We start from the raw sequence: 25587 nt of genomic DNA, 5'->3' as shown, positions 1-25587 counted from the left end.
TCATATTTTCACAAGAAGGTCGAGCCTTGATGGGAGCACCTGACGACATCCACTGCTCCCGCTCGCACTTTGGGGTCACTCCCCATGATGGACACGCTGGCGGCGAACGAGCCGTCGATGCTGAACACGACAAACTCGGTTCCTCGAGGGATGACGGTCAAGTAGCTGTCGGCGAACGTGTGGTCGCCCCTGGCAACGGAGATCAGAGGGTTTCGTCAGCGACCGTTTCGGGGTCGCGTGGGCGTCAACAGAAAACGGGTCGGTTTCCCACCTGACCACCATTTTGACCGGGTACACCCCGATTCCCAGACGTTTGTCTTCCGGGACGATGAAGGAGACTCGGCCGCTGCTGTTGGTCACCTCCGTGTTGAAGAAGACCCACTCCCCTGAGGGGGGCTGCGTCATGATGTGCAGATCCACCTGCACACGAACACAGAATACACTTCAACTTCAGAACGTTTACACTTTTAAATAACGTATATAAGAAGCTCAGAGACATGTGGCTCATTCTGAGGAACCACAATATGATCATAATTTGAGTTAAATATGTTTATTATTATTATTTATGCTCAATTGATAGTTACTTTTGAAGTTTTTGGGTAAAAAGGTGGTATTTTCTTTGGTTTACCATGAGCCTGTGACTCTTAACTCGTCAAGACGCTCTTTTAAGTGAAGTTTACTCGACAAATAATACTGTAAACTAGTGAAAATAATGAAACAAAAAAATCGAAATGATTCATTTTAACCGTTTTCTCAACATTAAAGCGGTACATGGTTCAAATGTTGCTGATTTAACCCTTGTGTTATCTCAGGGTCAAGGTGACCCAAAGGCCCACAAACATATGTGTTTGAGGTATCCCTTGTGTTGTCTCTGGGTCATGGTAAACAAGCCTTTGGGTCATCCTGACCCAGAGATAAAACAAGGTTAATAAGACACAGTCATGTCCTCTGACATAAATGCCCCATTAATATATTTTTATTTAAATCATGGAAATAATGCCTCCAAAAGGATTTTAGTAGACATTAGGATTGTTATTTATTTTAGTACATTGTCATATTTCAAATGAGACAAGAGGTAGATTTCAATTCAGAATAACAAAAATGGCAGAGCTACCAATACTGTCCATTCAAAAGTAAATAAATTACAGTAAGAGTTGGAAAAAAGTAAAAATAAAAAAATAATTTAAAAAAAAGTATCGCATCACCTAAGGGCCTTGGCTCCTGCGAGGGTTTGAGTGAAGAAATAACAGTGTTTGAAGTAGTAGGAATATATAATACTGTATTTCTTATCAGAAATTATATTTTTATTTTGAAAAAACAAACAAAAAACGAAGTATTAATAATTCCAACCATTAAACTATTAAAAATCTGGTTAAAAAACAATAATTTATAAATATTATACTTGGTGCTAATTCTGTATACGTCTTTTTGACATGAGGAAATTGTATTGTTGAAAGTAATAATACATTTTTAAACAGTAAATTATGCAAAGTACAATTTGCACTTTTGCTCCTTTTATAAACATTCCGGCACATTTTAAGAGATGAACGTCACCTTCTCTCCGGCCAGCGTGACCATGTCCAGAGGTCCGTACATGAAGCGTCCGGTCACGACCTGCTGACTGTCTTCTGTGAACACGGCGTCGTTGACGCGGTGATTCGCCGTCACGTTCTGTCGGAGAAACAAGTGAGTCAGAAAGAAGCTGCTGAGACTAGAGTTATGAGGAAGTAGATCAGTGCCATCAGAATATTGAATGGTTGCGTTTCATATTTCAAATGTTTAATATTAAAAGTAATTATGGAAATCTTTTTGTGTTTGTTTTAGCATTTAATTTAATCATTTTTATATTGGAAGATTTTTATTTTAATAATTAAATTAATTATTATATTTTACACATACTGTAGTTTCCAATACTTTAAAAACAAATGTCTTATTTACATTATTTTTTATTTTTACCCTTTTATACAAATATTGTCTTGTGGCACTAGTCTACCAATTTATTTTTTACATTTTAATTAAATATACTTAATTTAAAAAATGTATTTTTGAAGTAATGAAGTAAGAAATTCAAACTGTATGTGTAAAAAAAAAGATCCTTTGATTTTGAAATAAATATAAATTATGGAGCTCTTTTTGGGTTTTATTTTAGCATAAAAGGACAACAATTAACTAAATAATGTGTATATTGGAAGTTTATATTTAATAATTAAATTGAAAATTAAGATTTCTTTATACATATATTTAAAAAACAAATGTTCTTAATTCAATATTTCTTTAATCTGTACCCTTTTAAATTAAATATTGTCTTGTGGCACTATTCTATTAATGCTTTTAAAAATTTTAATTAAATGTATTTAATTTAGAAAATGTTTTTTTGAAGTAATGTAGTAAGAATTTCAAACTGTATGTATATAGAAAGATTGATTTAAAAAACTATTTACATTTTTTTATTCGATAATTTCACCTTTCAAAATAGAAATTAGTTAATGAAATTATTCGAAATAAGCCTACGTTTAATTTTTTAAACATTTGAAATTCTAAATTCAAAATTCAACGATATACTGCCGTAGAAAGGCGCTATATAAATAGAGATTATTATTATTATTATTATCGTTTCTAGCAATGACACATCTCCACTAGAGGGCACTGTTCCAAATATTTCATCTTCCACACCCACCAAATAACTCATCTCCTACCCTGATTTTCACATGAGTTCTCTTGCGCAGCCACTTCTCTCTGGGTTTGGAGGGCGTGAATTCTGAAACCTCTTTCCCGTCAAGCTCCAGGATGCTGGAGTTCTCGTGCCTCATGACCTGCAGCAGACGAAGTGAGTCACCGGTCCATCACCACACACCAGAAGGTGCTCGATATATGTCCACCTGTCTCAGGAGGAAGGACACCACGTCCGTGGACTCCCAGTAGGAAGCGTGGAAGAGATGAGGTAACGCCACGGTGGGGAAGGCGGTGAGAGCGTCCGGGCAGTAGAGGGCGAAATCCAGCCTCTTGGTCCCCCACCAGCGAGCTGCGACTGCACAGAGAACAAGCCGGTTAGACCCGTGAGGGAACATCTCGACTCCAGCCCAAGAGCAGCAATCTCAGCAGGAGCTTCGTCTACAGAGAGGAAAAAGGAAGAAGTTGGTGATTTGAGCTGAGAAAATAAACAAGAGGGCGATCACTGTAACAGCGAGAGAGGTTGTTACTTGTGTTAGTCCGAGCGTTGAGAAGAAGATTTGGTTAAAAAAAAAAAGGATTATTATTCCTCAGAGATTTTCCATTTGGAGCGCAGGAGAGGGAAGTGAGGAAGTTGATTCTGGACAGAAGAAGGTCCTCTCTGGAGATAATACCTTGCTCCACTTCAGCCTGGGAGTCCAGCGAGACCAGATCGCAAATAGCCGAGTCCAGCCCGGCCGACGGGAGGTTCTCGTACTGAGTGGTCGGACTCAGATCCTCGTCCGGATCGCAGTCCGGCTCCGGCGCCGGATCGCCTCCGTCGGGGACGGTGGACGCCGTCGCAGATTTTTTCTTACGAGATTTAGGAGGACTTTTCAGGAAGAATTTGTTTTGTGACGACAGGGCCAGCTGGGATAAAAGGCTGAAGGATTTGGACGTGTTTAATTTGGATGAGGCGGCTATGAGAGGGAAGAACAGACACAACCATGTCAAACAAAACAGATGGATGATGGTGATGAACGAAAGAGTGGAAGGTGAAGAAGAGTTTGTTAGAAAAAGATAATTACAATCAATCTATACTCAGGATCCTAAATCTTTTCCTTTAACTTTCATTCTGACTTTACCTCTAAACTTCTCCTTCAACTTGTTCTTATCAATTCTGATTGATTAACTTTATAACTCATTAACTTCTGAGCATCTTCAACTTTTTTTTTCTTATCTATAAACCCCCAATTCCCATCTAATGTTTTGCACCAACAATCACTGATTTGTTCCCTATTTGCCATTTTTTAGACAAACATTTTTGCTCTTTGTCTAAAAAAAGTGTTTCCATAAATACAGCTACAATACTTTCTATTTTTGTATAAATAACAAGGAAATATGTTGGTTTCCACCAACTAATAAACCCTACAAAAGAGGAAGTACATCTGGTTACTTTTCAAAATAAAACTTTCATCTCCTCCCTTCAACCCTTTCAACTCATCCTGAATAAAAATCACTGTATCATCAGCAAACAGCACGATCCATGGAGATATCTTTGACCTCTGATTTGGTGAAGAACTCAACTCTTGATGATGCAATGACAAGGGCAGAATTAAAGGGGGATGAAGATGTATTTGTTATGATTCACTACATAAAGTATTAACAGAAAAAATGGTGGAAACATCATTGAAATACAGAATTGTCCTCAAATTCTAAACAAATGAAGCCAACAATCACTGATTTATTCCCTTTTTAAAAGAAGATTTGATTTATTATTTTAATTTAAAGAGTATATATTTGTTTGTTAGTATATAAAAAAGAATTGCATTAATTCACCTACACACTGACATACACATATAGAAGAAAAAACAAAGCAACAACCTTTTTTGTACCAAGGGGGCGTGAAAAATATATCAACTGACTGATATATCATGAATTATTTCTTCACGATACTGTACCGATCTTGCTTTTTGGCTTCCACGTAACATTTTAATTTTTTTGATCATGGTACTTTTATGGTTTATATTTTTAATAAAGTGTATGAAAAGGAAAATAACTTCAAATTCACAATTAACATGCAAAAAATTCATTTCGTTTGTTCATTTTGGTGTTTGGCGCTTAAACTTCCAGTCGCTAAATGGCAGCAGTCATTACATCTCGGCCATGACTGAGGACGAGAGGATACATTTGACTCCAGCACATGAATAATGTTTACTTACTTACTTACTTATATTTGGGAAGCTTTTGGTTTCAAAACACTACACAGTACCTGCACAGTACTTGGACAAAACTACAATACCCATACCCATGTATCGTGATGCGCATCGTATCGCTAGATTCTTGCCAATAAACGGTGACACTGGTCATAATGATTGGGTCACAACAACAACAAAAAAACCCTGAATGTAAAAGAGCCAAAATTAGTTTGTTTACTTTTTCCCAACTTAATCACAACCTTTGGCTCTTGAACTGTTGCGGTGCATTTTGGGAACTGTAGTACGAGCGCTAGACTTGAAGTTTTCCTAATGCAACACACAACAGAGAACAATCATCCGACTGTTGTTGCTTCAACACGACACACAGAGGAAGAGATGAAGCTCGAGGTTGTTGCGTCGTGTCGTACAGCGAGTGTAAAGTCTGGCTGGTTTCAAAAAGGGTTTCAAAATCTTGGAGTGAGTGTGAAGAGGCTGGTAAGAGTTTCTGTTCTTGGAAAAAGAAAAAAACTGTGCAAAAGTTGAGTGAGAGAGAGAGGAAGAGAAGGACTGGGAACCGTGAGTGGAAGGAAGAGAGAGACACACACTTACTGTTGGCTATGTTGGTGGCAGTGTAACTGTCTGCCATTCCTGAGACCTGGCTGGCAATGCTGACCTCACTTGACCTCCGCTGGCCCCGGGACAGGGGGCCCGTGACAGGGGATGAGGGGTACGAACTGTCCATGAAGACACCACCATGAGACTGAACAACATCCGCTATTGAGCCGAAACAAGGAGATCCCGATTAGACAGAGACAAGGTGGGAGGACGCGACAGGTGGGCACAGGTGGGCACAGGTTCACACGGCGGGTCCCGGAGCATGCAGGACGAGGAGGCTCACAAACACAAAAGTTCACGAGCTTTGAGTTTTAATGTTGTTCCTACTACAAGACACTATCATGATGTCACTCCTCTTATTGCCTCTGCCAAGGAGGTCGTGTTTTACATCCAGTATTTAGAGCAAAAGTCAAAAGGTTGACGATTTTTTAACTACATTTAGAAATGGTTGAATCTAGATGTGATTATATGTTGGTGGTGTTTCATCTTGATTTAGGAAGGTTTTGAAGGTTTCTTCAAACACTTGTATGGCCTCTCAGCGCTGCTGCGAACACACTTGGCTGCCCCCTTGACTTTATAAAACAGCGAATATCACCAAGATAAATCAATTTTCATATGACTCTGGTTTAAAAAAAAGTGTCGTTATTATTTGTTTACACTATTTAAAAGACTTGCAACACAATTTGAAATTAGCTCCTTGGCGGAGGCATGCATTATCTCAGTGCTCTTATAGTTTACCTTTAATTTCACATGATTAAATCAATCTTTAGAGTTTTTATTAACATATATATTGACTTATTTTGAATGAAACATCTGTTATTATTCTTATTACTATATAATAATTGTAATTTGGGTCATATAATAAACATCTTAATATAATAACATGACATTATAATATTTATTTAAATCGAAATTTGCTATTTTATGGCCCAACAATTTCTCTCAATAACACAAAGTGAAACAAACATGTCTTAAATGTTTTGTTCTTGCATTTGTGAGCATCAAATCTAACACTTAATGCACATATAATCAAACCTGTTACTTAATAATATATCGTTTTTCAAATAAAAGATGAATAAATATTATGAATAATATATATTATATAATAATATTATAATAATAATCATTGTTTCAACATTTTAAGCTTCATCACCGTCATGTTTATCCTGTAAATATCTTGTGGTTACATAAAAACATCAAAGTCACCTCAAACACGGGACAAACACCAAACACCCTCAAGTATTTCCATGACTCTTGGCTTGTGGATCTAGTTTGACGCGTTCTTCACACAACAGAGATGGAAATACTTAGGAGGACACCATGGTTCTTGATGGACACAGAAGAGACGGCGTGAGAAGGAAAGTCTACACACAGTCCATAGTGGCGGGTGTAGGTTTGAGGGAGCCCTCTTGCCAGTTTAGCACAGGGACAGGGATGCAGGTCTCACTGATGGTCTCCTGACAGCGGAGGGACAGAGGAGGTCCACTGTCCAGCAGCAGCTGAGTGTTGCTCTGGACTGTCTCCACTACGGAGGCATGGGGGAGAGATCGGGGGGGGAGGAGGAGGAGGAGGATTCGCCAGGGAGGGAGTGATGGGGTGCCGGGGGAGGAGGAGGAAGGGGGGGATGAGGAAGAGAGGAGAGGACAAGGAAGACATAAAAACATATGAAGCAAGAACATGAGACAAGAAAGCAGAGCCTTTAAAAAAGTTTGAGAAGATCGTGCGGAGAGGATTTGATCTAGATCGAGCGATTGTTTTAGAATTACCTCTGCCAAGGAGGTAATGTTCTTGTCTTTGTTTCGTCTTTTCTACCAAATCTGGACAAACTACTGTCCATCATGGATGATGACATCATCCTCTGAACACTGTCATCAGTGAACAGAGAAGTGCATGAATGTTCCTCCCATGATGCAACACTAATAGACTCAAGGACTCATTCATTCCTCGTGCTATTAGATTGTTTAATTCTGGGGGCAGGAGTGAAGTGAAAAGATGATTCTATTACATGTTATATCATTGTATCCTTTGTCTTTGTTTTCTATTTCTTCATCTTTAGATTGTGTCATCTTGCACTTTATTTTTATTGCACTTTGTTCTTGTTTCATGAATCTTTCGTCCTTGTTGCTGTGAGCTGGAAAAACAATTTCCAGAAGGAGACCTTCAGATCTATCTTTTATATTTTTGCTAACTTACATGTTTATTTGAACAAATCGTTGATATAAGGACCAGATACTGAAGATTACATTATGGTGGATTACAGTTTTACCATCCGGACCCACGTATAATTTGAAGATTTAAATCTGTTGACAGTGCAGAATGAGCCATACGGTAGCATACTGCCACCTGCTGTCCCATTTAGCACATCACTATCATTGCCAACTACTAAAAAACAACATAGCATTATATAAATGGATACAAAAATCGAATCATAATGTGGGTGCGAATGAGCAGCTTGGCAGAGGTCTGCGCTCGCTAGGGGCTTTTTTTTTTAGCAGTGCGAATGAAGGAAATTAAATCATGCGAGAACTAGTAAAGGTTCGGTTATGAAAGGGTTAATAATAGACACATAAAATCATGTTTTCAATCCTTGTAGGGTTAGTGTGATCAATACATGCTAATATGCTACATGCTAAAGGAAGGTCTTTGTGATGAAAGTTCAATATAAATAGACATTATTCTTATTATTTGCGGGAGCAGGTGAAGGAACTTGTCATGATGACATCACGTGCTTCAGTGTTCAAGTGTGGACAACATTCTGCAGCCATGAAACACCTGGATCAGGTCCCGGGTCACACCGGACCGAACCAACGTTGTGGACTTTCCTCCTCAGTCACTTTAACAAGCTCTAGAACTACTCTTGTCAGTTATTCCTGATATCACGGATCAGAGGGAGCGGAAGAGAATGCTGGGAAATAAGGATTCAGTGGAGCCTTAATTAAGGTTAAGGGAAGGAGACACAGTTTAAGTTTGTGAGTTAATCCATAAAGAGGCGATTAACCCCCGGAGCAGATCCATCAGGGGGGAACCGGAACGCCAGCGACTCACCCAGGAGAGCCGAGTTCCCGTCTCCCAGAGGGAAGCGTTGGTAGCGAGGAACGTTGAAGGGCGGCAGGAGGTGAAACTTCCTCTCCAGAAGAGGCTCCAGGCGAGACGCAGACGGATCAGCAGGATGGAACAAGTTATAGACCTGCTGGCAGGCGGGTCGCAGCTGGGCCACTGGAGGGGGAAATGAAGGCAGGAAAAAAACATGAGTAAAAGTGGAACCAAGCAGGTGGAGGCCGGGTGTCGTCAGAATACATATGGCTATATAAAGATGAAACTCAATCTTTTTATTGAAACTTTATTTTTTAAATTGTGTTTTTAAAAAAATAATAATTTAATTTAATAAATTGTGATACAGAATTTGTTTTATCGAATAATCAAATAAACCCTGAATATTTGTATTTTTTTTAAGCATAGAGTTTCTTATTCCAATTTAAATCAAAATGTTATTTTTTTTTATTTGTACCTTTAGTAAATTCAATATAAAAAATTTGGTAGAATAGTGTCACAAGAAAAGACACAAAGAAGAGGATCACATGATCGTCTGTGTGTCTCACGATTGGCTGAGACTAGCTTGGCACTCTAAAGGTAATAACTGAATTTAAATATATCTATATTGAAATGTTGAATTTACAATCATTTATATTGAAAGGTGTGTTTGAATAATTGAATTAAGCAAATTTGAATATTTTTGTCATCACATGATCACCTGCGGTTCACATCATTGGAAAACAGTTCGATCCAGTAGCTCGTACGTATGTTTGGTATTGTCTGGTGGTACTATAATACCATCATTTTTATATTGAATTTAAAAGACCATGAAAATAAAAATATAGAATTTTGAACATATATTTGAGAATTATTGGAATTAGAAAATCAAACTGTGTAAAAATTAAAACATTGATTTGGAAAATATTTGATTTTTCTTTACTCAATTAAAACAAATTCAACCTTTAAATATAGATTTATAATAACTGAATTACATGATTCAAAAAACAATAATTAAATTCAGGAAATGACAAATTGAAAAAAATAAATGTTCAAACATTTGAAATGTTAAATTAAACATTTCAATATTATGATGACAATGATCTAGTTCCCTAGAATACTCTGCGATGATCTGGGCGCTAACAAAAGGTTATGTCAGATACAACTGGAGCTCAAGTCAATTTAAAAAAGTCAATTTGCTATTAACATTTTAATTTAAACTTATCTGCTTCATTTTATGTGGTTCAAATTAAAAAGTAGATTTTTGTTCATGTTGATGTAGTAAGGAATTAAAATGATCGACGACTAGAATTATTAGAGACGTCCAATACCTGATAAACTTTGGAGGAATTTTGTTAGTGTTTGATTGAGGAGAGCAAACAGAGATAATTACGATATATTAAAATATAAAATGTAATAACAATCAAACATTCTGTAAAGAAGTAGTTTGGTAAATATACATTTTAGTTTTGCCCACGAAATCGAAAGGATTTTTGCCCATTTGTGTGATTGAATTTGACACCACTGTCGTAGAGGAAGTGACACAATTTTAACCTTTCAAGAGACGCACGAAAAGGTACACATTTCACCTTGACTTCCTCACGAGGAAATTACACAAGCATGTCTCAGGAAGTTGCTCAGAAGGGCAACGATGACTCAGTTTGCTTCTGGAAAACACACAGTCTGTCCCTGAGGTGTGTCATAAAGGACTATAATTACGATTCATGTCAATGTTTGAGCGTGACCTTGAAAGTTTAATGGCGTCATTAAAAGCCGAGAGATTTTCCATCATGCGCCACATTTCATGACTTTGAACACTGTTGTTTTTTTTTTTGTTTTTTTTTAAAGGAAATCCTTTTATGACATGTGTCTGTGGACGTACCGTCCAGCATGGGTATGACGGTCTTCCTCAGGGCCAGCACCAGTCCCAGAGGAGAGCCGAACAGGAAGAAGTCGGACACCTCAAAGTCAAACTTCCCCAGGGAGCCTCCGTCCAACATGGTGCTGCTGCTCGACCTCCGCGAGGCCGCGTCACTCCGCAGCACGCTGGAGTGTAAGCTGTGAGGACATCGAGGACAAAATCAGTGCTGACTCGACCGAGTACATCTCGCTGGGAACATTCAAATCAAAAAAAAAAAAAAAGATTCTACTTTAAAAGCTTTAAACCGACAAGTAGCCACTCGTTCACGCCCACATTAGGAGTTTCTGGTAACATTGCAGTACATTATTTTGAGCTTAGTAATCGCTAAATATATAACATTTTAAAAATCATCGATCAAAAAAGAGTTGTTTTCATTTACAGCAGCTCCAGTTGAAAAGATTAAGTAAGTAAGTAAGTAAGTAAGTAAGTAATATTTATTTATATAGCGCTTTTCGAGACCAGGGTCACAAAGCGCTTAAACAATCAAAACAATACTCAAAAAAGTACATACTTTAAAGATCAAGATAATACTGAGAACAACACAGGAGTTCGAGAAATTCAAGGAAAAGCCTGAACAAATAGAAACGTCTTAAGATGTTTCTTAAAGGAGTCAGTAGATCCATCAAGCGCAAAGAGAGAGGAAGATCGTTCCAAAGCTTAGGAGCAAGATAAGATACTCCTTTACTTTTACATTGTTTTTGTCAAGGTAGCAAATTTACAGCAGGAAAAAAAAAACAGTGCACATAATAATCATAATAATAAAAATAAAATGATTACAAAAAACTGTAGTAGTAGCAGTAGTGATCCTAAAAGATTACAAAGAAATTAAATAACCTGGATACAGCTATCGAGATGGTCTTTAAGAAATCCGGAACATTTAAATTTAACATAAAAAAGGTGTTTTTACCCAGTTTTATTGACCTAAAACAATTTAATAGACATGTATTGATCGATTGCGTTTGACTGCAATGAGCTCGACGGGACGACAGGTGGCGGTAGAGCAACGGAACTCCTTTACACAACAACGAGAGCAAGAACAACTTGTTCTGCTCCATAGACTGCTATGATCTTCAAATGATTTTAAAATTAATTCCAGATTTTCAGTTCAGAGTCTAAACAACAACTTAAAATATAATCATCTGGTCCTTGTTTTGTTGTCAACATTTTGTAAAAAAAATAATTAAAATATTTAGATGCATTTTGTAGTTATTTTACAACAAATCCACACAGATGGTTGATTTAAACTGAAATTAAAAAGGTGTTATTATTTAGATCCAAGGCTGGATGGTACCTGGTGAGAAAAGCCTGGTGCTGTTTTATGGTGTCCAGCTCGTAGGTGGACGAGTCGCTCCTCTTCCGGGGCAGCTGTCTCTTGGGGTCCTCGCTGGTGCTGGCGCGAGGAATGTCGATGTTGCTGCGGCTGAGGTGGCGACTTCCTTCCAGGGTCGGCGAGGACGACCCGTGACCGCAGTTGACGATGATCCCGGGAGAGAGCAGGTCCTGGTCCTGAAGCGAGATGACTCGTCACTTTCACCCCGGTCATGCTATTATTCCATCATGGAGGAGGAGGATGAGGAGGATGAGGAGGAAGAGCAGGGTCGTACCTGAACGCTGACGATGCTGCCTCTGCGGCTGCTGTTCTGGCTCTCGTTGACGGTCTGGTTGCTGCTGCACAGAGCGTCGAACCCCAGGATTCCTCCAACACAGTCCCCGATGAGGCAAACCTGGAGCGAGAGAAAATAGTGGCACAAGTTCATGTGAAAAAGTAGAAACTTTATAACATTTAAATTATTTTATGAGAATAAAAACGTGTTTAAAAAGGGCTCAAAGTGTGGATTTCTTTTTAAATAACCTTTTATTTAACTTTTATTTTTTGTGACCCTGGTCTATAAAAGCACTATACAAATAAAAATGACTTACTTACTTACTTATTTTAAACATGCATACATACATGACTATATTTCTCACAACACTGGGAAAATCATGGCCCTCATACTCCATCTATGCTCCAATAATAATACAAAAAAACACATATTACTCGTTAAAGATATTATAATCTTTGTCAGTCTTTTCTTTCATTTATTCATCATTTTTATGGGTAATGATATCACATGTTTTTTAAAGTAAATTTCTGTTATATAGCATTTAAAAATGGAATTCACATTAAATGGAATATTAAACTTATTATATTATGGCATAATATCACTTTTTTTTTCCATTTAAAGTGTTTAATTTTCAATTTTTAAACATATGAAATATGCCATTTCTTTTTCTTTAGAATCTTTCAATAAATTAAATTAAAAAAATTGTGAATAATATACAATGAGATTAATACTAAATCTTATATTGTCCTTTTTTTATTAATTAAATACGTTTTTGTCCCTTCTATCTTTTGTCATCCCTGCTTTAAATAAATATATTCGACACTTTAAAGGCTCAAGAATCCAGATAAAGATTGTGATTCTAAATGAAAACACACATAAACAATCCTTCACATGGTAATTAATAATGGCCGTCTCGGGTCAGGTGACTTACCTGTCCGGAGAACGTGGCTCCATCCAGAGACCTGATGAAGTCGCTGAACACCTGGTTGGCCCGGACGATGACGGCCGCCACGGCCTCCTGGTACTGAGGCGAGGACGTGGCCAGCAGGGGCAGAGCGGCCAGAGGGATGTGGTCCTGGCTGCTGGACAGACAGCCCTCGTCGTAGCTGTACGGGCTCAGGCTGCAAACAGTCGGCGTTAGCCGCGACGCTAACGCCGGCGAGGCGAGGGGGGCGGGGGGCGGCGTCTTACTTGGACACGAGGGAGAAGGCCTCGGCACAGATGGCGGGGCAGGGCACCAGGCGGATGGCGATGCGTCCCAGCGCGGCAGGGTAGTGGACGCGCATGACGGTCTCGAACGCCGTGCTGATGGTGTTGACGTCGGCCTGCTTGCTGCTCTGGTCGCCCCCGCCCGTGTCCAGGATCCTGCCGCCGTGCAGGACCAGGATCAGCACGTGGATCTTGGACGGCTGAAGGCACTGCTGCGACGAACTCTCCTGGGAAGGACGACAAGTCGTTTTAATACGTGTCCACCTAGAACCTGCAGGTAGACCAGGGGTCTCAAACTCAGGCTGGAGGGGGGAGCAGGGGTCACCAGAGGTCAAGGGTCTCACGGGGCTGGGGGGGTCATTCAGCAGTTTTTTCTGAATATCTGACAAGTTTGATTTGTATTTTGTTTCATGGATTTTTCGTGTAGTTATAATAAAAACCTGTCTTACTGTATGTATTATTTTATTTATAATATCTGTTTTTATTATATAATCAAAGTTGATTATTATTATTATATATTATTATTATAAATGATATCATTCTATGCAATAATATTGAAATAATTGATTTTGAACACGTGTAAAATATGTAATTACATGTACATATGAAAGAAAGACAAATACAAATAAAGCCTAATAAAAATAAAACATAACAAAACACTGTAGATCAGATAAGAAGTAGGAAAATACTTTTTTAATTAATCTTGAGTTTGTAGCCAATTGCCACATATTTCAATACATATATTCATAAAAATACATAAGCACTCAAAGCCATACATAACATATATCTTGCCTCGTCTTGTATCATCTTTATTACAAAATATAATATATATATACATATAATAACCATATATCCATATTAACACATCATATATACACACAAACTTTATTATTATCCTATACATACATAGCATTTAATCTTCATTTTCAGTTATCACAATTCCCCTTAATATATACTTATTTGGAAATATTCATTTTTACCTTAATTTAAACCTATTTATATTTGTACTTTCTGTCTTTAGACACAGGTTAACACGTGCATTTATTTAATATTTAGTCTAATATTTAGTGGCAGGTTTGAGACCCCTGATTGACACCAACACATGGAGAACCGGGGCAGGGGGGCTCGGGTGGGGGGGCTCGGCGGACAAGGCCGACAACCTACACTTCACCTGGTCTACTGTTCAACTTGCATCCACCGGGAAGTTTTGACCCAAAACTTCACCAACCAGAGTTGAACAGATGGAGGTGAGGTTGAGTGGTTTAAGGGGAGGGTCAAGGGGGGGCACACGGGGGGTCGGGGGCAGGGGGGGGGGATTTAAGGTTCACTGCCAACTTCTCCCGCTCCACAGTGACTCGTGGCCGACCCCTTTACTTACTGACTGGTGCCTGGTGACTGTGATGGTGGGAATGGGGGGGCTATGGGCCTGGCCTCTAACTGTGCTGCACATCTGAATACAAGAGGACAGAGATGCTCAGGGAGGAAAAACCCCTTCTCACATCGTCCACTGCAAAGTGTCACCGTGAAGAGAAACAAAGGATGAATCGGAAAATCGTTTTGTGTTTTTTTTTTTTTCTGGGGAGGCGATACCTCGTCCAGCCGGTCCTCCTCGGCGGCCGCTCGCTCGTAGTCCACCGTCATCTCCTTGAAGAGTTCACCTGTCAATCACACATCAGACGTTTTTGGATCAGCGTCAGAGCCAGAGGCCTCGAGACCCTCGTCGTACCTGGAGCTTCTTCGGCGTCTCCTGCTTCGATCTTATCCATGAGGTCGTTGGAATTCCACTTGGCGATCTCTTTCGGGAAGATCTCCTCGCCCTCCGAGAGATCCTCTGCAGGGAGATAACATGATGAGGAAAACTTTATTTATACACAGGAAATAAAGTAGTCAGATATATAAATAAATAAAATAAGTTTATTGAACTGATATAAAAATCTATTTATTAGGAAGCTCATGTGATGTTTTATATTTTTTATATTAGTACAAATGACACGTTTTAATTATGACCAATTAGAGCAGGGACTGGGAATTTAACCTTTCCAGTTTATATTCCTAATTACATTTCCTGAACAAAAGAAGTGAAGAAGATGAGGGGTAACCTTTTATTTGCTTGTTTATTACGTCATTGTTTATTTATTTTATTGAATATATTAATTTAATTTAATATAAATCTTTAAACAAAACTGACAAAACATTAAAAACCTTTATATTTATATTATATACATTATATTATTATATTTACAATATATATATATTAAGGATATATTTATTGTTGTAACAAAAAAACTCTTAATCAGATATTTTGACTAAAAGAAAAATAACTTTGATATTTAAGTGTACTTGTGTCACTGGATGTTTTACACAAGATTTAAAGACACATTTTCAAACCTCATTTTCAATTGTCATAAACGAAATGTTTATGCTCTGCGTCACGGGCGCCACGTAAACACATTGAAAGGGGCCACACTTGCTTTGAGGACGATGACCTGACACTGGTTGGTACAATAAAGAAAAGTTTTTAGACTTAGACTTAGACTGCACTTCATTGATCCCTTCGAGATGACACTCTCAGGGACATTTCTGTTTTCCAGTAGCACAGAAGGAATAGAGAAAAACCAAAAAGCACACAGAAGAGGACGATAGCATTTTCTTCACGTTCCTGTTCCTTTTCTCCAGTAGTAGGTCATTTAAAAAAAAATATTTGCAAACACGAAGATTACTCGTTGCCTCATCATTGAATGATTTTGTCCTTCAGAAACTGAAGCCTTCGAGCAGCAGAAGAAAACCTTGGAGGTGTTTAAACTACGGTATAATTTCAAGTACTTGCACTGGGATGTTTCTAAAATGACAGTAATTGTTTTAGGAAGACCTTGAGCGAGTCCTCGACTTCTTCGACTAGAGCCTGCATGTGAAAAACACAATGTCAAGTCGAAAACAAGTTTTAATTTCTACCCTTTAGTTTACAACTTGAACTGACAAGCAGTTTATTAATTTGTTTGTTTTCCACTTAAGAGCCAAAACTAAGTCACACTCGAAATCTTTCCATTTACTGTTTTTGAATGACACTGTCATGGGGTGTCATCGATTCCTGAGCAGATTAGAACTAAAACAAGTGTCAATTACTGTGATCAAAGTTTGCTTATTTAGTTATGAATTGTTTTGTGATTTCTAGTCGCACATATTTATTTATTTATATTAAGAATGTTGGATAATTTAGATCGTTTTATTTCTTTAAACTGTTTTATTAAAACATCTTCTGATTAGTATCGACAAAAAATGTCCCTGCGTATTAAAAAATATATAAATTATAGTAGAATTAACTTTAAATATATTTATATATTAATATTTTTCCACTAAAATTTTCAGATTTTATTTTTTTGGATAATAGCAAAAATGGGTTAACAGGAAATGGATTTGTCAAACCCTGGTCGACCTCATGACCTTATGATTTGTGTGATGCACACAAACCTGTGTGTGGACAGACAACAATCAAGTAAGTCCTTCACCTACTTCTGCCACTCAATGGGTCACTTCTCAGGAACCCTGAGTCTTAATTAATGACTCAAACTCAAAGCCTTGGGGGCCAACATTGGCCTCACACATCACCAGTGATTTAAATATATATATTTTGGTAGAAAAATAATACAATTTTGATTTAAAGTGCATCAACTAGCCACAGGCGTCAAACTGATCCAGAAAAGGGCTGAGCCGGTGCAGGTTTTGGATCCAACCAGTCCAGCAAATATAGTTGAACCAATCAGGTGTTTGAAGACATTATTAATTAATGGTCAATCAGGTGCTGCTTGTTTAAGTTCACACCTGATTCGTTAACTCATGTGTGCTGGACTGGTTGGAACAAAAACCTGCACTGTCTCGGCCCTTTTCTGGACCGGTTTGACACCGGTGATAGACCAATACTTATCCTGAGATGTTTTGACCAGTGAAGATGAGCCTGGAAAAGCCATTGATGGAAGAAACTTAAGAGAAACCGAATGTGAATGAAGGAGAAAAACCAAAGTGTCTCTTGTGTTTACGAGACGCTGAACGCATCCAAGAATTAAAACACTTCTGTGTTTATAGATTTTGAGTTTTAAACCCAGTTGACTTCAGCACCGACACATCGATATATGAATGGAAAAATAAATATAAGGAAAACGTGTGGATTTATTCAAAGATGTGGAAACAGAAAAGAGGAGAGAAACATGCATGTTTATTCATGAGGACTAAAGTAGTAGGATAAACAAACACAGCACTGCACAGGGGAGGGGGTGTGATGGTGGGGTGCAGGGGGGGGTCATTTATTTATTTTTCATGATGTTAATCCGTCCAGCTGAGAGAAGGGGGTGTCGCACCACACCCACTTACTTCAACTGCAGCCCCAGAGCATGCTGGCTATCTGGAAAGCTTAAGAACTGATCTGCGGTTATAAAGAGACGCATGCGAGGTGAGAAAGATTCCTCCGGGTTCATATTCCGTATGCAAAAAACAAAACCAAAAAAACAACCACATATTTTACCATGTGCGTCGAAGAACTCCTCGTCCGAGCTGTCCTCGGAGTCTCGGGCGATGCTCTGCATCCTCCACTCCGACAGGCTGTGGCGTGACGGGCTCACTGATGGACACACGAAGAAGAAAAAAAGAAAAATTCACTGTTATTTCGGGACATGTGTTTCCTTCTCTTTCTGACACACACTTTACCACAAAGAAATATTGCACAATCTCCCGCAGCCCACACACACACACACACACACACACACACACACATAGACGGTGTTATATAAACATGTAACAGTCTCCATGGTGGACCACTTCATCACAGATGGACCTCTCGGTGGTCGTTGGGGGATGTGGGGTGGGGGGTGTGTGAAAAGTGGTGAGGTCCAGTGACAGCCAGCGGAGAAAATGTCTAAAGCCGAGGCAATAACATCATGAGGAAGAGGAGGGCGAGGGGTGTGGGGGGGGGCAGCTGTCAAAGCGCGGAAATAGAAGTGGAGGGGAGGCTTGCTTCCTACAGTCTGTGATGTCAGCACTGCAGCTAAAAATAGCGGCAGAGGAACCACGGGTGGGTGGGTGTTGGTAGAGTGTGTGGGGGGGTTCTACAGGGGTGAGACGAGTCAGGCGGGTGGAGTGCAGCTACTCTGACGCTGCCTCGAGGAGGGAGTGACGCCGGAGAAGGAACGTGAATGGAATAATGTTTTCGTCACGTGGCTGCTGCCGCTGAGCTTCAATGATACATAATAATAACACGGTAATAGCAACTCTGAGGGGTATTAACAGCCATGTGACTCCGATGGAAACATAATGGAAGCTGTTGCCAGGTGGTGTTTGAGCACATTTGAATCTATTTGTAGATCAGAATATTTAATAGTTGTATTTAATATTTCAGATGTTGAAACAATTTTAAATCATTTAGTATTTTTTAGTCATTTAATAACTGTCTAAATAATAGTAAAACATTTGTTTTATATATTTTCAAAACGAATGCATTTTTCTTTACACATAGAGTTTGACGTTATAATACCAATAATTAAAAATGTTTCGGAATTCTTCATTTTTAATCCATAGCCTTTAAAATTCAATAAAAATGTTGGTATAATAGCTCAACCATTTTTATGTTGATTTTAAAAGGTTAATAAGTAATAAAACATTGAATTTATAAATAAATATTTTGAATTTTTGGAGTTATAATATCAAACTATGTGTAAAAACCTTCACTTGTTTTGAATTTAATTATAAAACAAAAATCAGTAAACATTATCATTATCATTATTGAATACAATAAAACCAAATTCAAATAGAAATAAAATAGAAAAAGTTGAATGCAATTATTAAAAAATAATAATTCAATGTATAGAAAAGAAATAATCTTAATAAAAAACATTTTTATGTTGAATTGAGGTTACAGAATAAAACATTTTGTATTATTACAATATTAAATTAATTATTATTATTATTGGAATTACAATGTCAAATTCTATGTGTAAAAAAAACTTAGTTTGAAAATATTCAAATTTATAAAAAATACTATTAATAACAATTTTTCAACCTTTAAAGTTTGAAACATTAAATTCAACTATACAATCTTCTAATGGAACTGATTTACTTCCATAACATTCAGCTTCTTGTTCTCCTGCAGGACATGAACAGGGAGACAGTTTTCAGCTCCTCACCGCCTCTCTTGGACGACCTGGACGAGCGCGACGAGGTGGACCACTGCTTGGTGAGCACGCCTCGAGGCTGCAGACTCTCTCCCGGCGACCGCACCACCACCTCCTCCGCCTCGATGGAACTCATGGCTTCTTTGACCTCCTGCTCCTTGTCGGGGGACGGGGTCCCGCCGTTGGCCTCGGTGGCCTCGTCCGCCTGGCTGAACATGGCCATCTTCTTGGCCAGGGTCAGCTGGGTCTCCAGCTCCAGCTGCCTGATGTCCTCCATGGTCAGGCCGTACCACTCGTCCTGCCAGCACCAGGCCTGCCGGTGGGCACGAACCATCACCTTCCTCAAGCCTGGAAGACACGTCGGCTGTTAATGAATACTTCCTTCAAAACTTTAACTAACGAACAAAATGATCCTCATGAGACCACAGTTATTAACTGGTGTGTATTTGTAATGACTGATGGACTTTTACAGCTAATATGTAATTTATTATTCACATTTTTTCATGTACATTATTATATATTAAAATAACAATAACAAGGAGGGTTAAATAAATTCGCTATTTGTTTAAAGTTAAAAAGGTATTATGGAGTTGAAAGGAAAAAAAAAGTAAATTACTTTTGTTATTAATAAAAGTCTAGTGAAGATTATGAAAAGGTTTGTATAGAATAAGTTGATAAATGGAATTATAATAATGCAATAACACAAACTACATGCAAATCATGTGACTAAGAATCACCTTTAAGAATTTAAAGCATTTTTACTGTCGGAAATACATTTTTTAAAGTCTCCAAAGTGACATTAGCATGTGACTCTTGATATGATAAGAGGGTATTTCAGTCAGGTTTACCCCCGAAAAAGTGAAAATGAGTGAAACACAAATTCTTTATGTACCAGATTGTTGCAGAGAAACCACTACGGCGCTCCTCCTGATACCTTTTTTTGCACTGAAAACAAGTTTTTTTCAGGTTGTTCCATTTTTATTTTTGTTGGTTTTCATCTAAAGGACGGTCCGTCAAGATAATGCCAACATCAGGTTGTAAATGGTCACCATGGTGAGCGGCTACGCACCGACATCGTGGATGAATCGCTCGATCTTCGACTGCATGCCCCAGTAGCGGAATTCCACCTTGCACAGCTTGTAGGCACACATGATGGGGGTCTTGCCCGGGTTTCTGTCGTAGTCCTCTATCCAGTCGTCCAGCAGCGGACCCCTCTGAGTCCTCTCCGACTTGTAAATCCGAGGGTCCTCTTCTAGTTTGTATTCATGGGGTGGGATTGGTTCGGTGACGATGTCGATGGGGTCTGTGGAGGAGATGATAAAAGTGATATTTTGTTAACGGATGATTAGCGTCACCCCTTGGTTTCCCCCCCTAGAGCTGACAACGACTGATCCAGAGTGTACTGTGTGCATCATGTCAGGACTATTTCTCGTCTCCTTGAACTGTAGGCTTTTGTTCAGGCTAGCATAAGCTAAGGGAAGTGGTTTTGTGATGGTGGTTAGTTTGTCCTTCCATCCATCTTCGAACCTTTCTGGGATAATACCAAGGTGTTCCCAGACAAACCAGGAGACATAGTCCCACTAGTGTGTCCTGGGTCTGCCCCAGGGTCTCCTCCAGGTTATGCTATGAACATCCCCCAAGAAAAAAAAGTGCCTTTAACAACCCAACTAGCTTCTTTCAGTCAGGTAAGGCCTAAGATATTTTAACTACTCCAGTTGAGACAGATCCTCTGACCTGGACCTTGGGTTAAGATTCAGAGGAGCTGATCCTCATCCTGAACCAAAGGCTCTGATCTGCGCTAGTCATGGATCTTAACAAAGAAGAAAAACTTCTGAAGACATAGAAAAGAAGTCCACATCGAGATGAGGATGAGCTCCTCTGAATCCAAGACCACGTTAGATATGCATTGAATACCTTCATGTCTGGAAAGTGTTTGTGACCCTGGTCTAGGGTAGAATGTTACCAGATGACCAGGTCACTGATACAAGCCTCTATGGCCAGTTTCTCCTATGGACCTTCAGTCTGACTTGGTCTTCACGATGTCCATAAGTCCAGTGGTTCAGAATTACCCGTCATAGACCATTAAATCATGGTCTACCTGAGCCACCTTTGAGATCTACATGGAGCTCACAATCTTTCTATTGGTACAGGACGAACTAATGTTGAGGATTATTTGTTACTGAACTCCAGCTCATGCAGAATTTCTTCTACGAACTGGAATCGGATGGTCTCACCGATCGTCCTCTGTCGCTTGTCCGCAGTGGACAGGTTGAAGACATCTGCTTGACTGCCGGTGTCGGGCTTGTAGTAGGTCTCGATGTCGATGGAGAACTTCTCCACAAAGGGACAAGTGTATCTGCAGGACAGGGGCATCGGTCAGAGGAAAACACTCATTCAAAGCATTTGAAAAAAAAAAAAAAAACTGGATCAGAACCAATGACAACAAGCTCTCAGAGTTGCCGAGTGTGTTTGTGTATGTGTGTGTGTGTGTGTCTGCGAACTGAACCCATCTGTTGCATCCGAGCAGAGCTGTCACTGCACGAATAGACGTGTCAACAAGCACTTGCAGTCTATCAATATCCAGACAGCGGCATCAAGGGCACATCTCCTTTCAGCACCTCCACGTCTCGGTCGGGCGACGCACAGACGAGCCGGGCGAGACGTGCAGAGAACGAATGGCCGTCCGCCGCCGACAACACCGGGGGCACCAGACACCGATCTGACGGTCTGTTTGGTTGGCATTCCAAAATGAATATATTCCTTTATATAGGTGTGCTTTCTTAAGATTATTTTCTCGATGTGGCCAGCGGGGGCTGATGCCTGTCCCAGCTACACAGGGTGAGAGGCAGAAGACAAGTTGGACAGGTCACCTGTCCATCAAACTCAAATCTAAGATACAGTGGTACCACCTACATTATATTGTAAAAACAGGAGATTTATTTGAACAGCAGATCAACTTCATTACAACCACAGAACTTAGTGGCAGGCTTGAACACCTTACTTATGGTGCCGAAAAAAGTGAATTCCCATGATGCATTTTCTACATACTGCTCTATTAAGATAAGATTCTTTTCAAATCGTTGCCGTGTCAAAAGTGATCGACAGCTTTGAGTAGTTGGCTGGGCGGCAAAGCATGTTGAGGTCACCTTTAATGCGAGCGTTGTTGAGAGGGATGGCACCTTGTGCGCAAGGTTGAGATGTCGGTTCAAAAGATGTGGAACAAATTAGATTACATTAGATTAGATACACTTCATTATGTTGTTCAAAATTAGAATTGTGAAAATGTAAATGGAAGTTTGGGGAAAGTTAATAAAGTGAGGCTTCAACGTGTATTTGAACTTTTGGATGGTATCCATGGTTTTATAAAAGTGGACAGAAAAGGTTCTCTAAAACATGAACTTGGCAGAGTTGAACGCTCTGGCGCAGGCTCGGAGTTGAGGTGGAGGCGTCTCTCCTGCAAAATAAAAAAGAAAAGAAAAAACTCACCTGGTGCGGGTGTAAGGGTAGGCGTTCCAGGACTCCTCTTCAACTCTCAGAGCCGCTTTGGGCAGGATGGAGCGGAACCAGCTCGGAATGTGCATGCCAATGTGGTAAACTTTGTGGGTGTACTGGCCGATCCCACCCGGTCCGTCCGCGTAGGGCTTGTTTTCCAGGATCTCCACGCCGCTGCCCTCGCCACAGCTCTCCTCTCGACTCTTTTTCTGAACAGAACAAAAGAAGAAAAAAGGAAATGAATTCACTGTATACAATATTTTTCCTCTTTCTCACCAGTTGCTGTCTGGTCCGCTTCACAAGTACATCAAATGTGTGAAATTATATAAATATAAATGATGAAAGCTGTTGACTGAAGTGTTGTGAAGTACATGATGTATGTTTCAGTGTCATTGTAAATATAAATCTACACGTTTTAATTATTTTCAACAACTATCACCCAATATTTTCATTAAAAATAACATTTTAAGACATTTTTGAATTTATATTTTCGGTTTTAATGTCCTTTTTAACAATATGTTCTTATTTATAAAATTGTTATCATCACATTTAATACTTGTTGATTTAGGTGGAACCCAGAGGCTTAATGTAGAATATCTCAAGGAAGAAAAATCAATTGTGGTCGGCTTAACAAATTGAGGAAAACCTCAATGAGCCACACCTTTTGTCTATTTGCATTCCCTGTACACAAACCAAGAGAGTCTGGGTGGAGCTTACAGATGCAGTGAAGTTGTGATGACTCATCGCTTCAGAGACGAGAATGTGTGTAATGAGAGCTACAAAGAAAAAGTATGTACCGGAGTCTCTAAGGTGATATTAAGAAGTGAGGAGTTAAAAAAAAAAAAAACCCATAAAGATATTTTCTTCTTATCTGCTGCTCACTTTGGTTCAAAGTCGGCTCAACCCCGGCAGTATTTAGCAGAGCGAGGAATAATAATAAGGCAGATATCTGGAGCTGGTGTGGAGAAGATGGGAGGAGGAAGACATGAAGTGTCGACCCAACCAGACCTCATTACCCCTGACAGGTCATTCATTAGCTGCCAGCCCAGCCCTCTGCAGACCAGCAGCCGCTCGGACGATGAAACCCAGACGCCACAGACGCAGAAAGCGCAACATGCATGTTGTTCGTGAAAGCCGACGTCCAGGCTGGGCGTGAATTCCCATAGGTCGAGAAACCACATTTATGCTGGAGATGATGTACAAGAGTCGTCCAGGTTTAAGTGAGAAGAAGACAGTTGTGATTGCAGGAAGCTGTTCGTTAACAAAACCAGAGAGATCCCTGAGAAAAATCGCATCCAAACCAAACGTTCATTAGGTTGGTTCTAATTTTTTTTTAGAAAAGCACTCATGCCACAAATCCCATAATGCACTGCAACAGTTGTGACAAATCTACGATTTAGGTTACATTTGTAATCCTATACAAGGTCATAAAGTTCGATTCAAATGATAACAAGGAGTCGTGTCATACCGGTCGTGAATGCAACAGAATAACTCAAAAATGGAGGAAAACTTTTCATAAAAACTTTGTTTACCTTGGTCATTACTTTAAGGTAGTTTTGTGCAGTTTAGTGCAGTAGGAATAAGTACCCCAAAGATCTATACAACACAACAAACACCAAAATACATCTTTAGTGTGACTATAAAAATAGTCTTATATCATTAGGAAACTAAAATGTATTAAAAAAAAACTTATAGATATTATAAAAATGCAGTTTATTTTCTTTATTATTTTTCTATGGATTTATTTTCACAAACAGAAAACACTCACCAAAGAAGTCAAATAAAAACAAAGAAAAAATTGAAGATGAACAAAACATGGTAATTTATTAATGTATATTTAGAGTTGAACTAGTAATTCATTGTTTTAAAAGGTATACTAATTTGTCAGTTGACAGAAATCTTTCTTCAGTCTCACAGTTTAACTTTGACCACGTGGCTGCACTTTTGTCCAGGTCTGTAGATTTTTAAAGATTCATAATATGCTGCAGAATAATATTTTTAAAAGATTAATTTTTTGACAAGAGTAGCAGCTCAACATTTATACAATGCGCGGAACAAAAGCTGAAAGACTTTTTTAAAAGCACAGAATGTTCTAAAAAACCTTATTTACCGCGTCTGGCTGCGAGAGCGACAGACGACACAACCAAAGGCTGATAAAGAGTTATTATCAGTGTGCGTTCGTCGTGTATCTACACATTCCACTACGTTTTTTTTGTGTCTTAGACAACAGGATATAAGAGTCACGTCTCGGCCGCTTCCCCAATAGCCCATCGTGAAATCCGGTCGCGCTTCCTGTATCCACTCGGCTTTTCTCCTGGCTCTGAGGACACGCTTGCTGACTCATCGCATAATGAACGCGAGCGTGTCAATTAACCCGAGTGAATTCCGCTCACACATTACTCATTTTCCATTAAACATTACTAGAATCCCCTGCGCGGCGATAATGAACGATCGCCAGAGAAGAGAGAGAGGCCGACGGCACGAGGAGGGCCTCGACCAGTGGAGATATTTTTGGGCAGACATGGTCCAGGTCTTCTAAGGCCCCGACTTCTTCCTCGAATGAAATCGCAGACAGAACCACATGCTGCGGTTACCGTGGAAACACAGCACCGACACATGCGACACGCTCCTTCCTAATCGCTTCAGAATATAACTTCATCTTATCCTGCTTCAGTTGTTAACCCGCTCGCTCCCGTCCTGCTCTCCTCCTC

At 39.4% G+C, this 25587-nt stretch overlaps 1 protein-coding gene across 5 annotated transcripts in view; it reads right to left on the bottom strand.

Annotated features, from left to right (window-relative positions):
• LOC148087899 (membrane-associated phosphatidylinositol transfer protein 2-like) overlaps positions 1–25587 on the bottom strand; it is a 51500-nt gene that overhangs the window by 5327 nt on the left and 20586 nt on the right. Inside the window, exons 3-24 of one of the 5 annotated variants that reach the window (XM_087792396.1) lie at positions 22871–23085; positions 21619–21740; positions 20454–20687; positions 19397–19732; positions 17743–17838; positions 14953–15057; positions 14817–14884; positions 14605–14676; positions 13209–13453; positions 12949–13138; positions 12018–12137; positions 11705–11919; positions 10375–10550; positions 8508–8678; positions 6835–6987; positions 5457–5621; positions 3345–3629; positions 2880–3028; positions 2697–2813; positions 1555–1671; positions 272–420; positions 40–189 (exon numbers count right to left, since the gene is read on the bottom strand). In XM_087792396.1, coding sequence (XP_087648522.1) covers positions 40–189; positions 272–420; positions 1555–1671; positions 2697–2813; positions 2880–3028; positions 3345–3629; positions 5457–5621; positions 6835–6987; positions 8508–8678; positions 10375–10550; positions 11705–11919; positions 12018–12137; positions 12949–13138; positions 13209–13453; positions 14605–14676; positions 14817–14884; positions 14953–15057; positions 17743–17838; positions 19397–19732; positions 20454–20687; positions 21619–21740; positions 22871–23085 — 3650 coding nt within the window. The remainder of the gene's footprint in view (positions 1–39; positions 190–271; positions 421–1554; positions 1672–2696; positions 2814–2879; positions 3029–3344; positions 3630–5456; positions 5622–6834; positions 6988–8507; positions 8679–10374; positions 10551–11704; positions 11920–12017; positions 12138–12948; positions 13139–13208; positions 13454–14604; positions 14677–14816; positions 14885–14952; positions 15058–17742; positions 17839–19396; positions 19733–20453; positions 20688–21618; positions 21741–22870; positions 23086–25587) is intronic. The other 4 variants (XM_087792373.1, XM_087792386.1, XM_087792380.1 and 1 more) reach the window with 4 other exon arrangements.

Source organism: Callionymus lyra, chromosome 1, assembly GCF_982586985.1.
Source record: "Callionymus lyra chromosome 1, fCalLyr1.hap1.1, whole genome shotgun sequence".
Lineage (NCBI taxonomy): Eukaryota > Metazoa > Chordata > Actinopteri > Syngnathiformes > Callionymidae > Callionymus > Callionymus lyra.
This window is presented reverse-complemented; position numbering and strand designations above follow the sequence as displayed.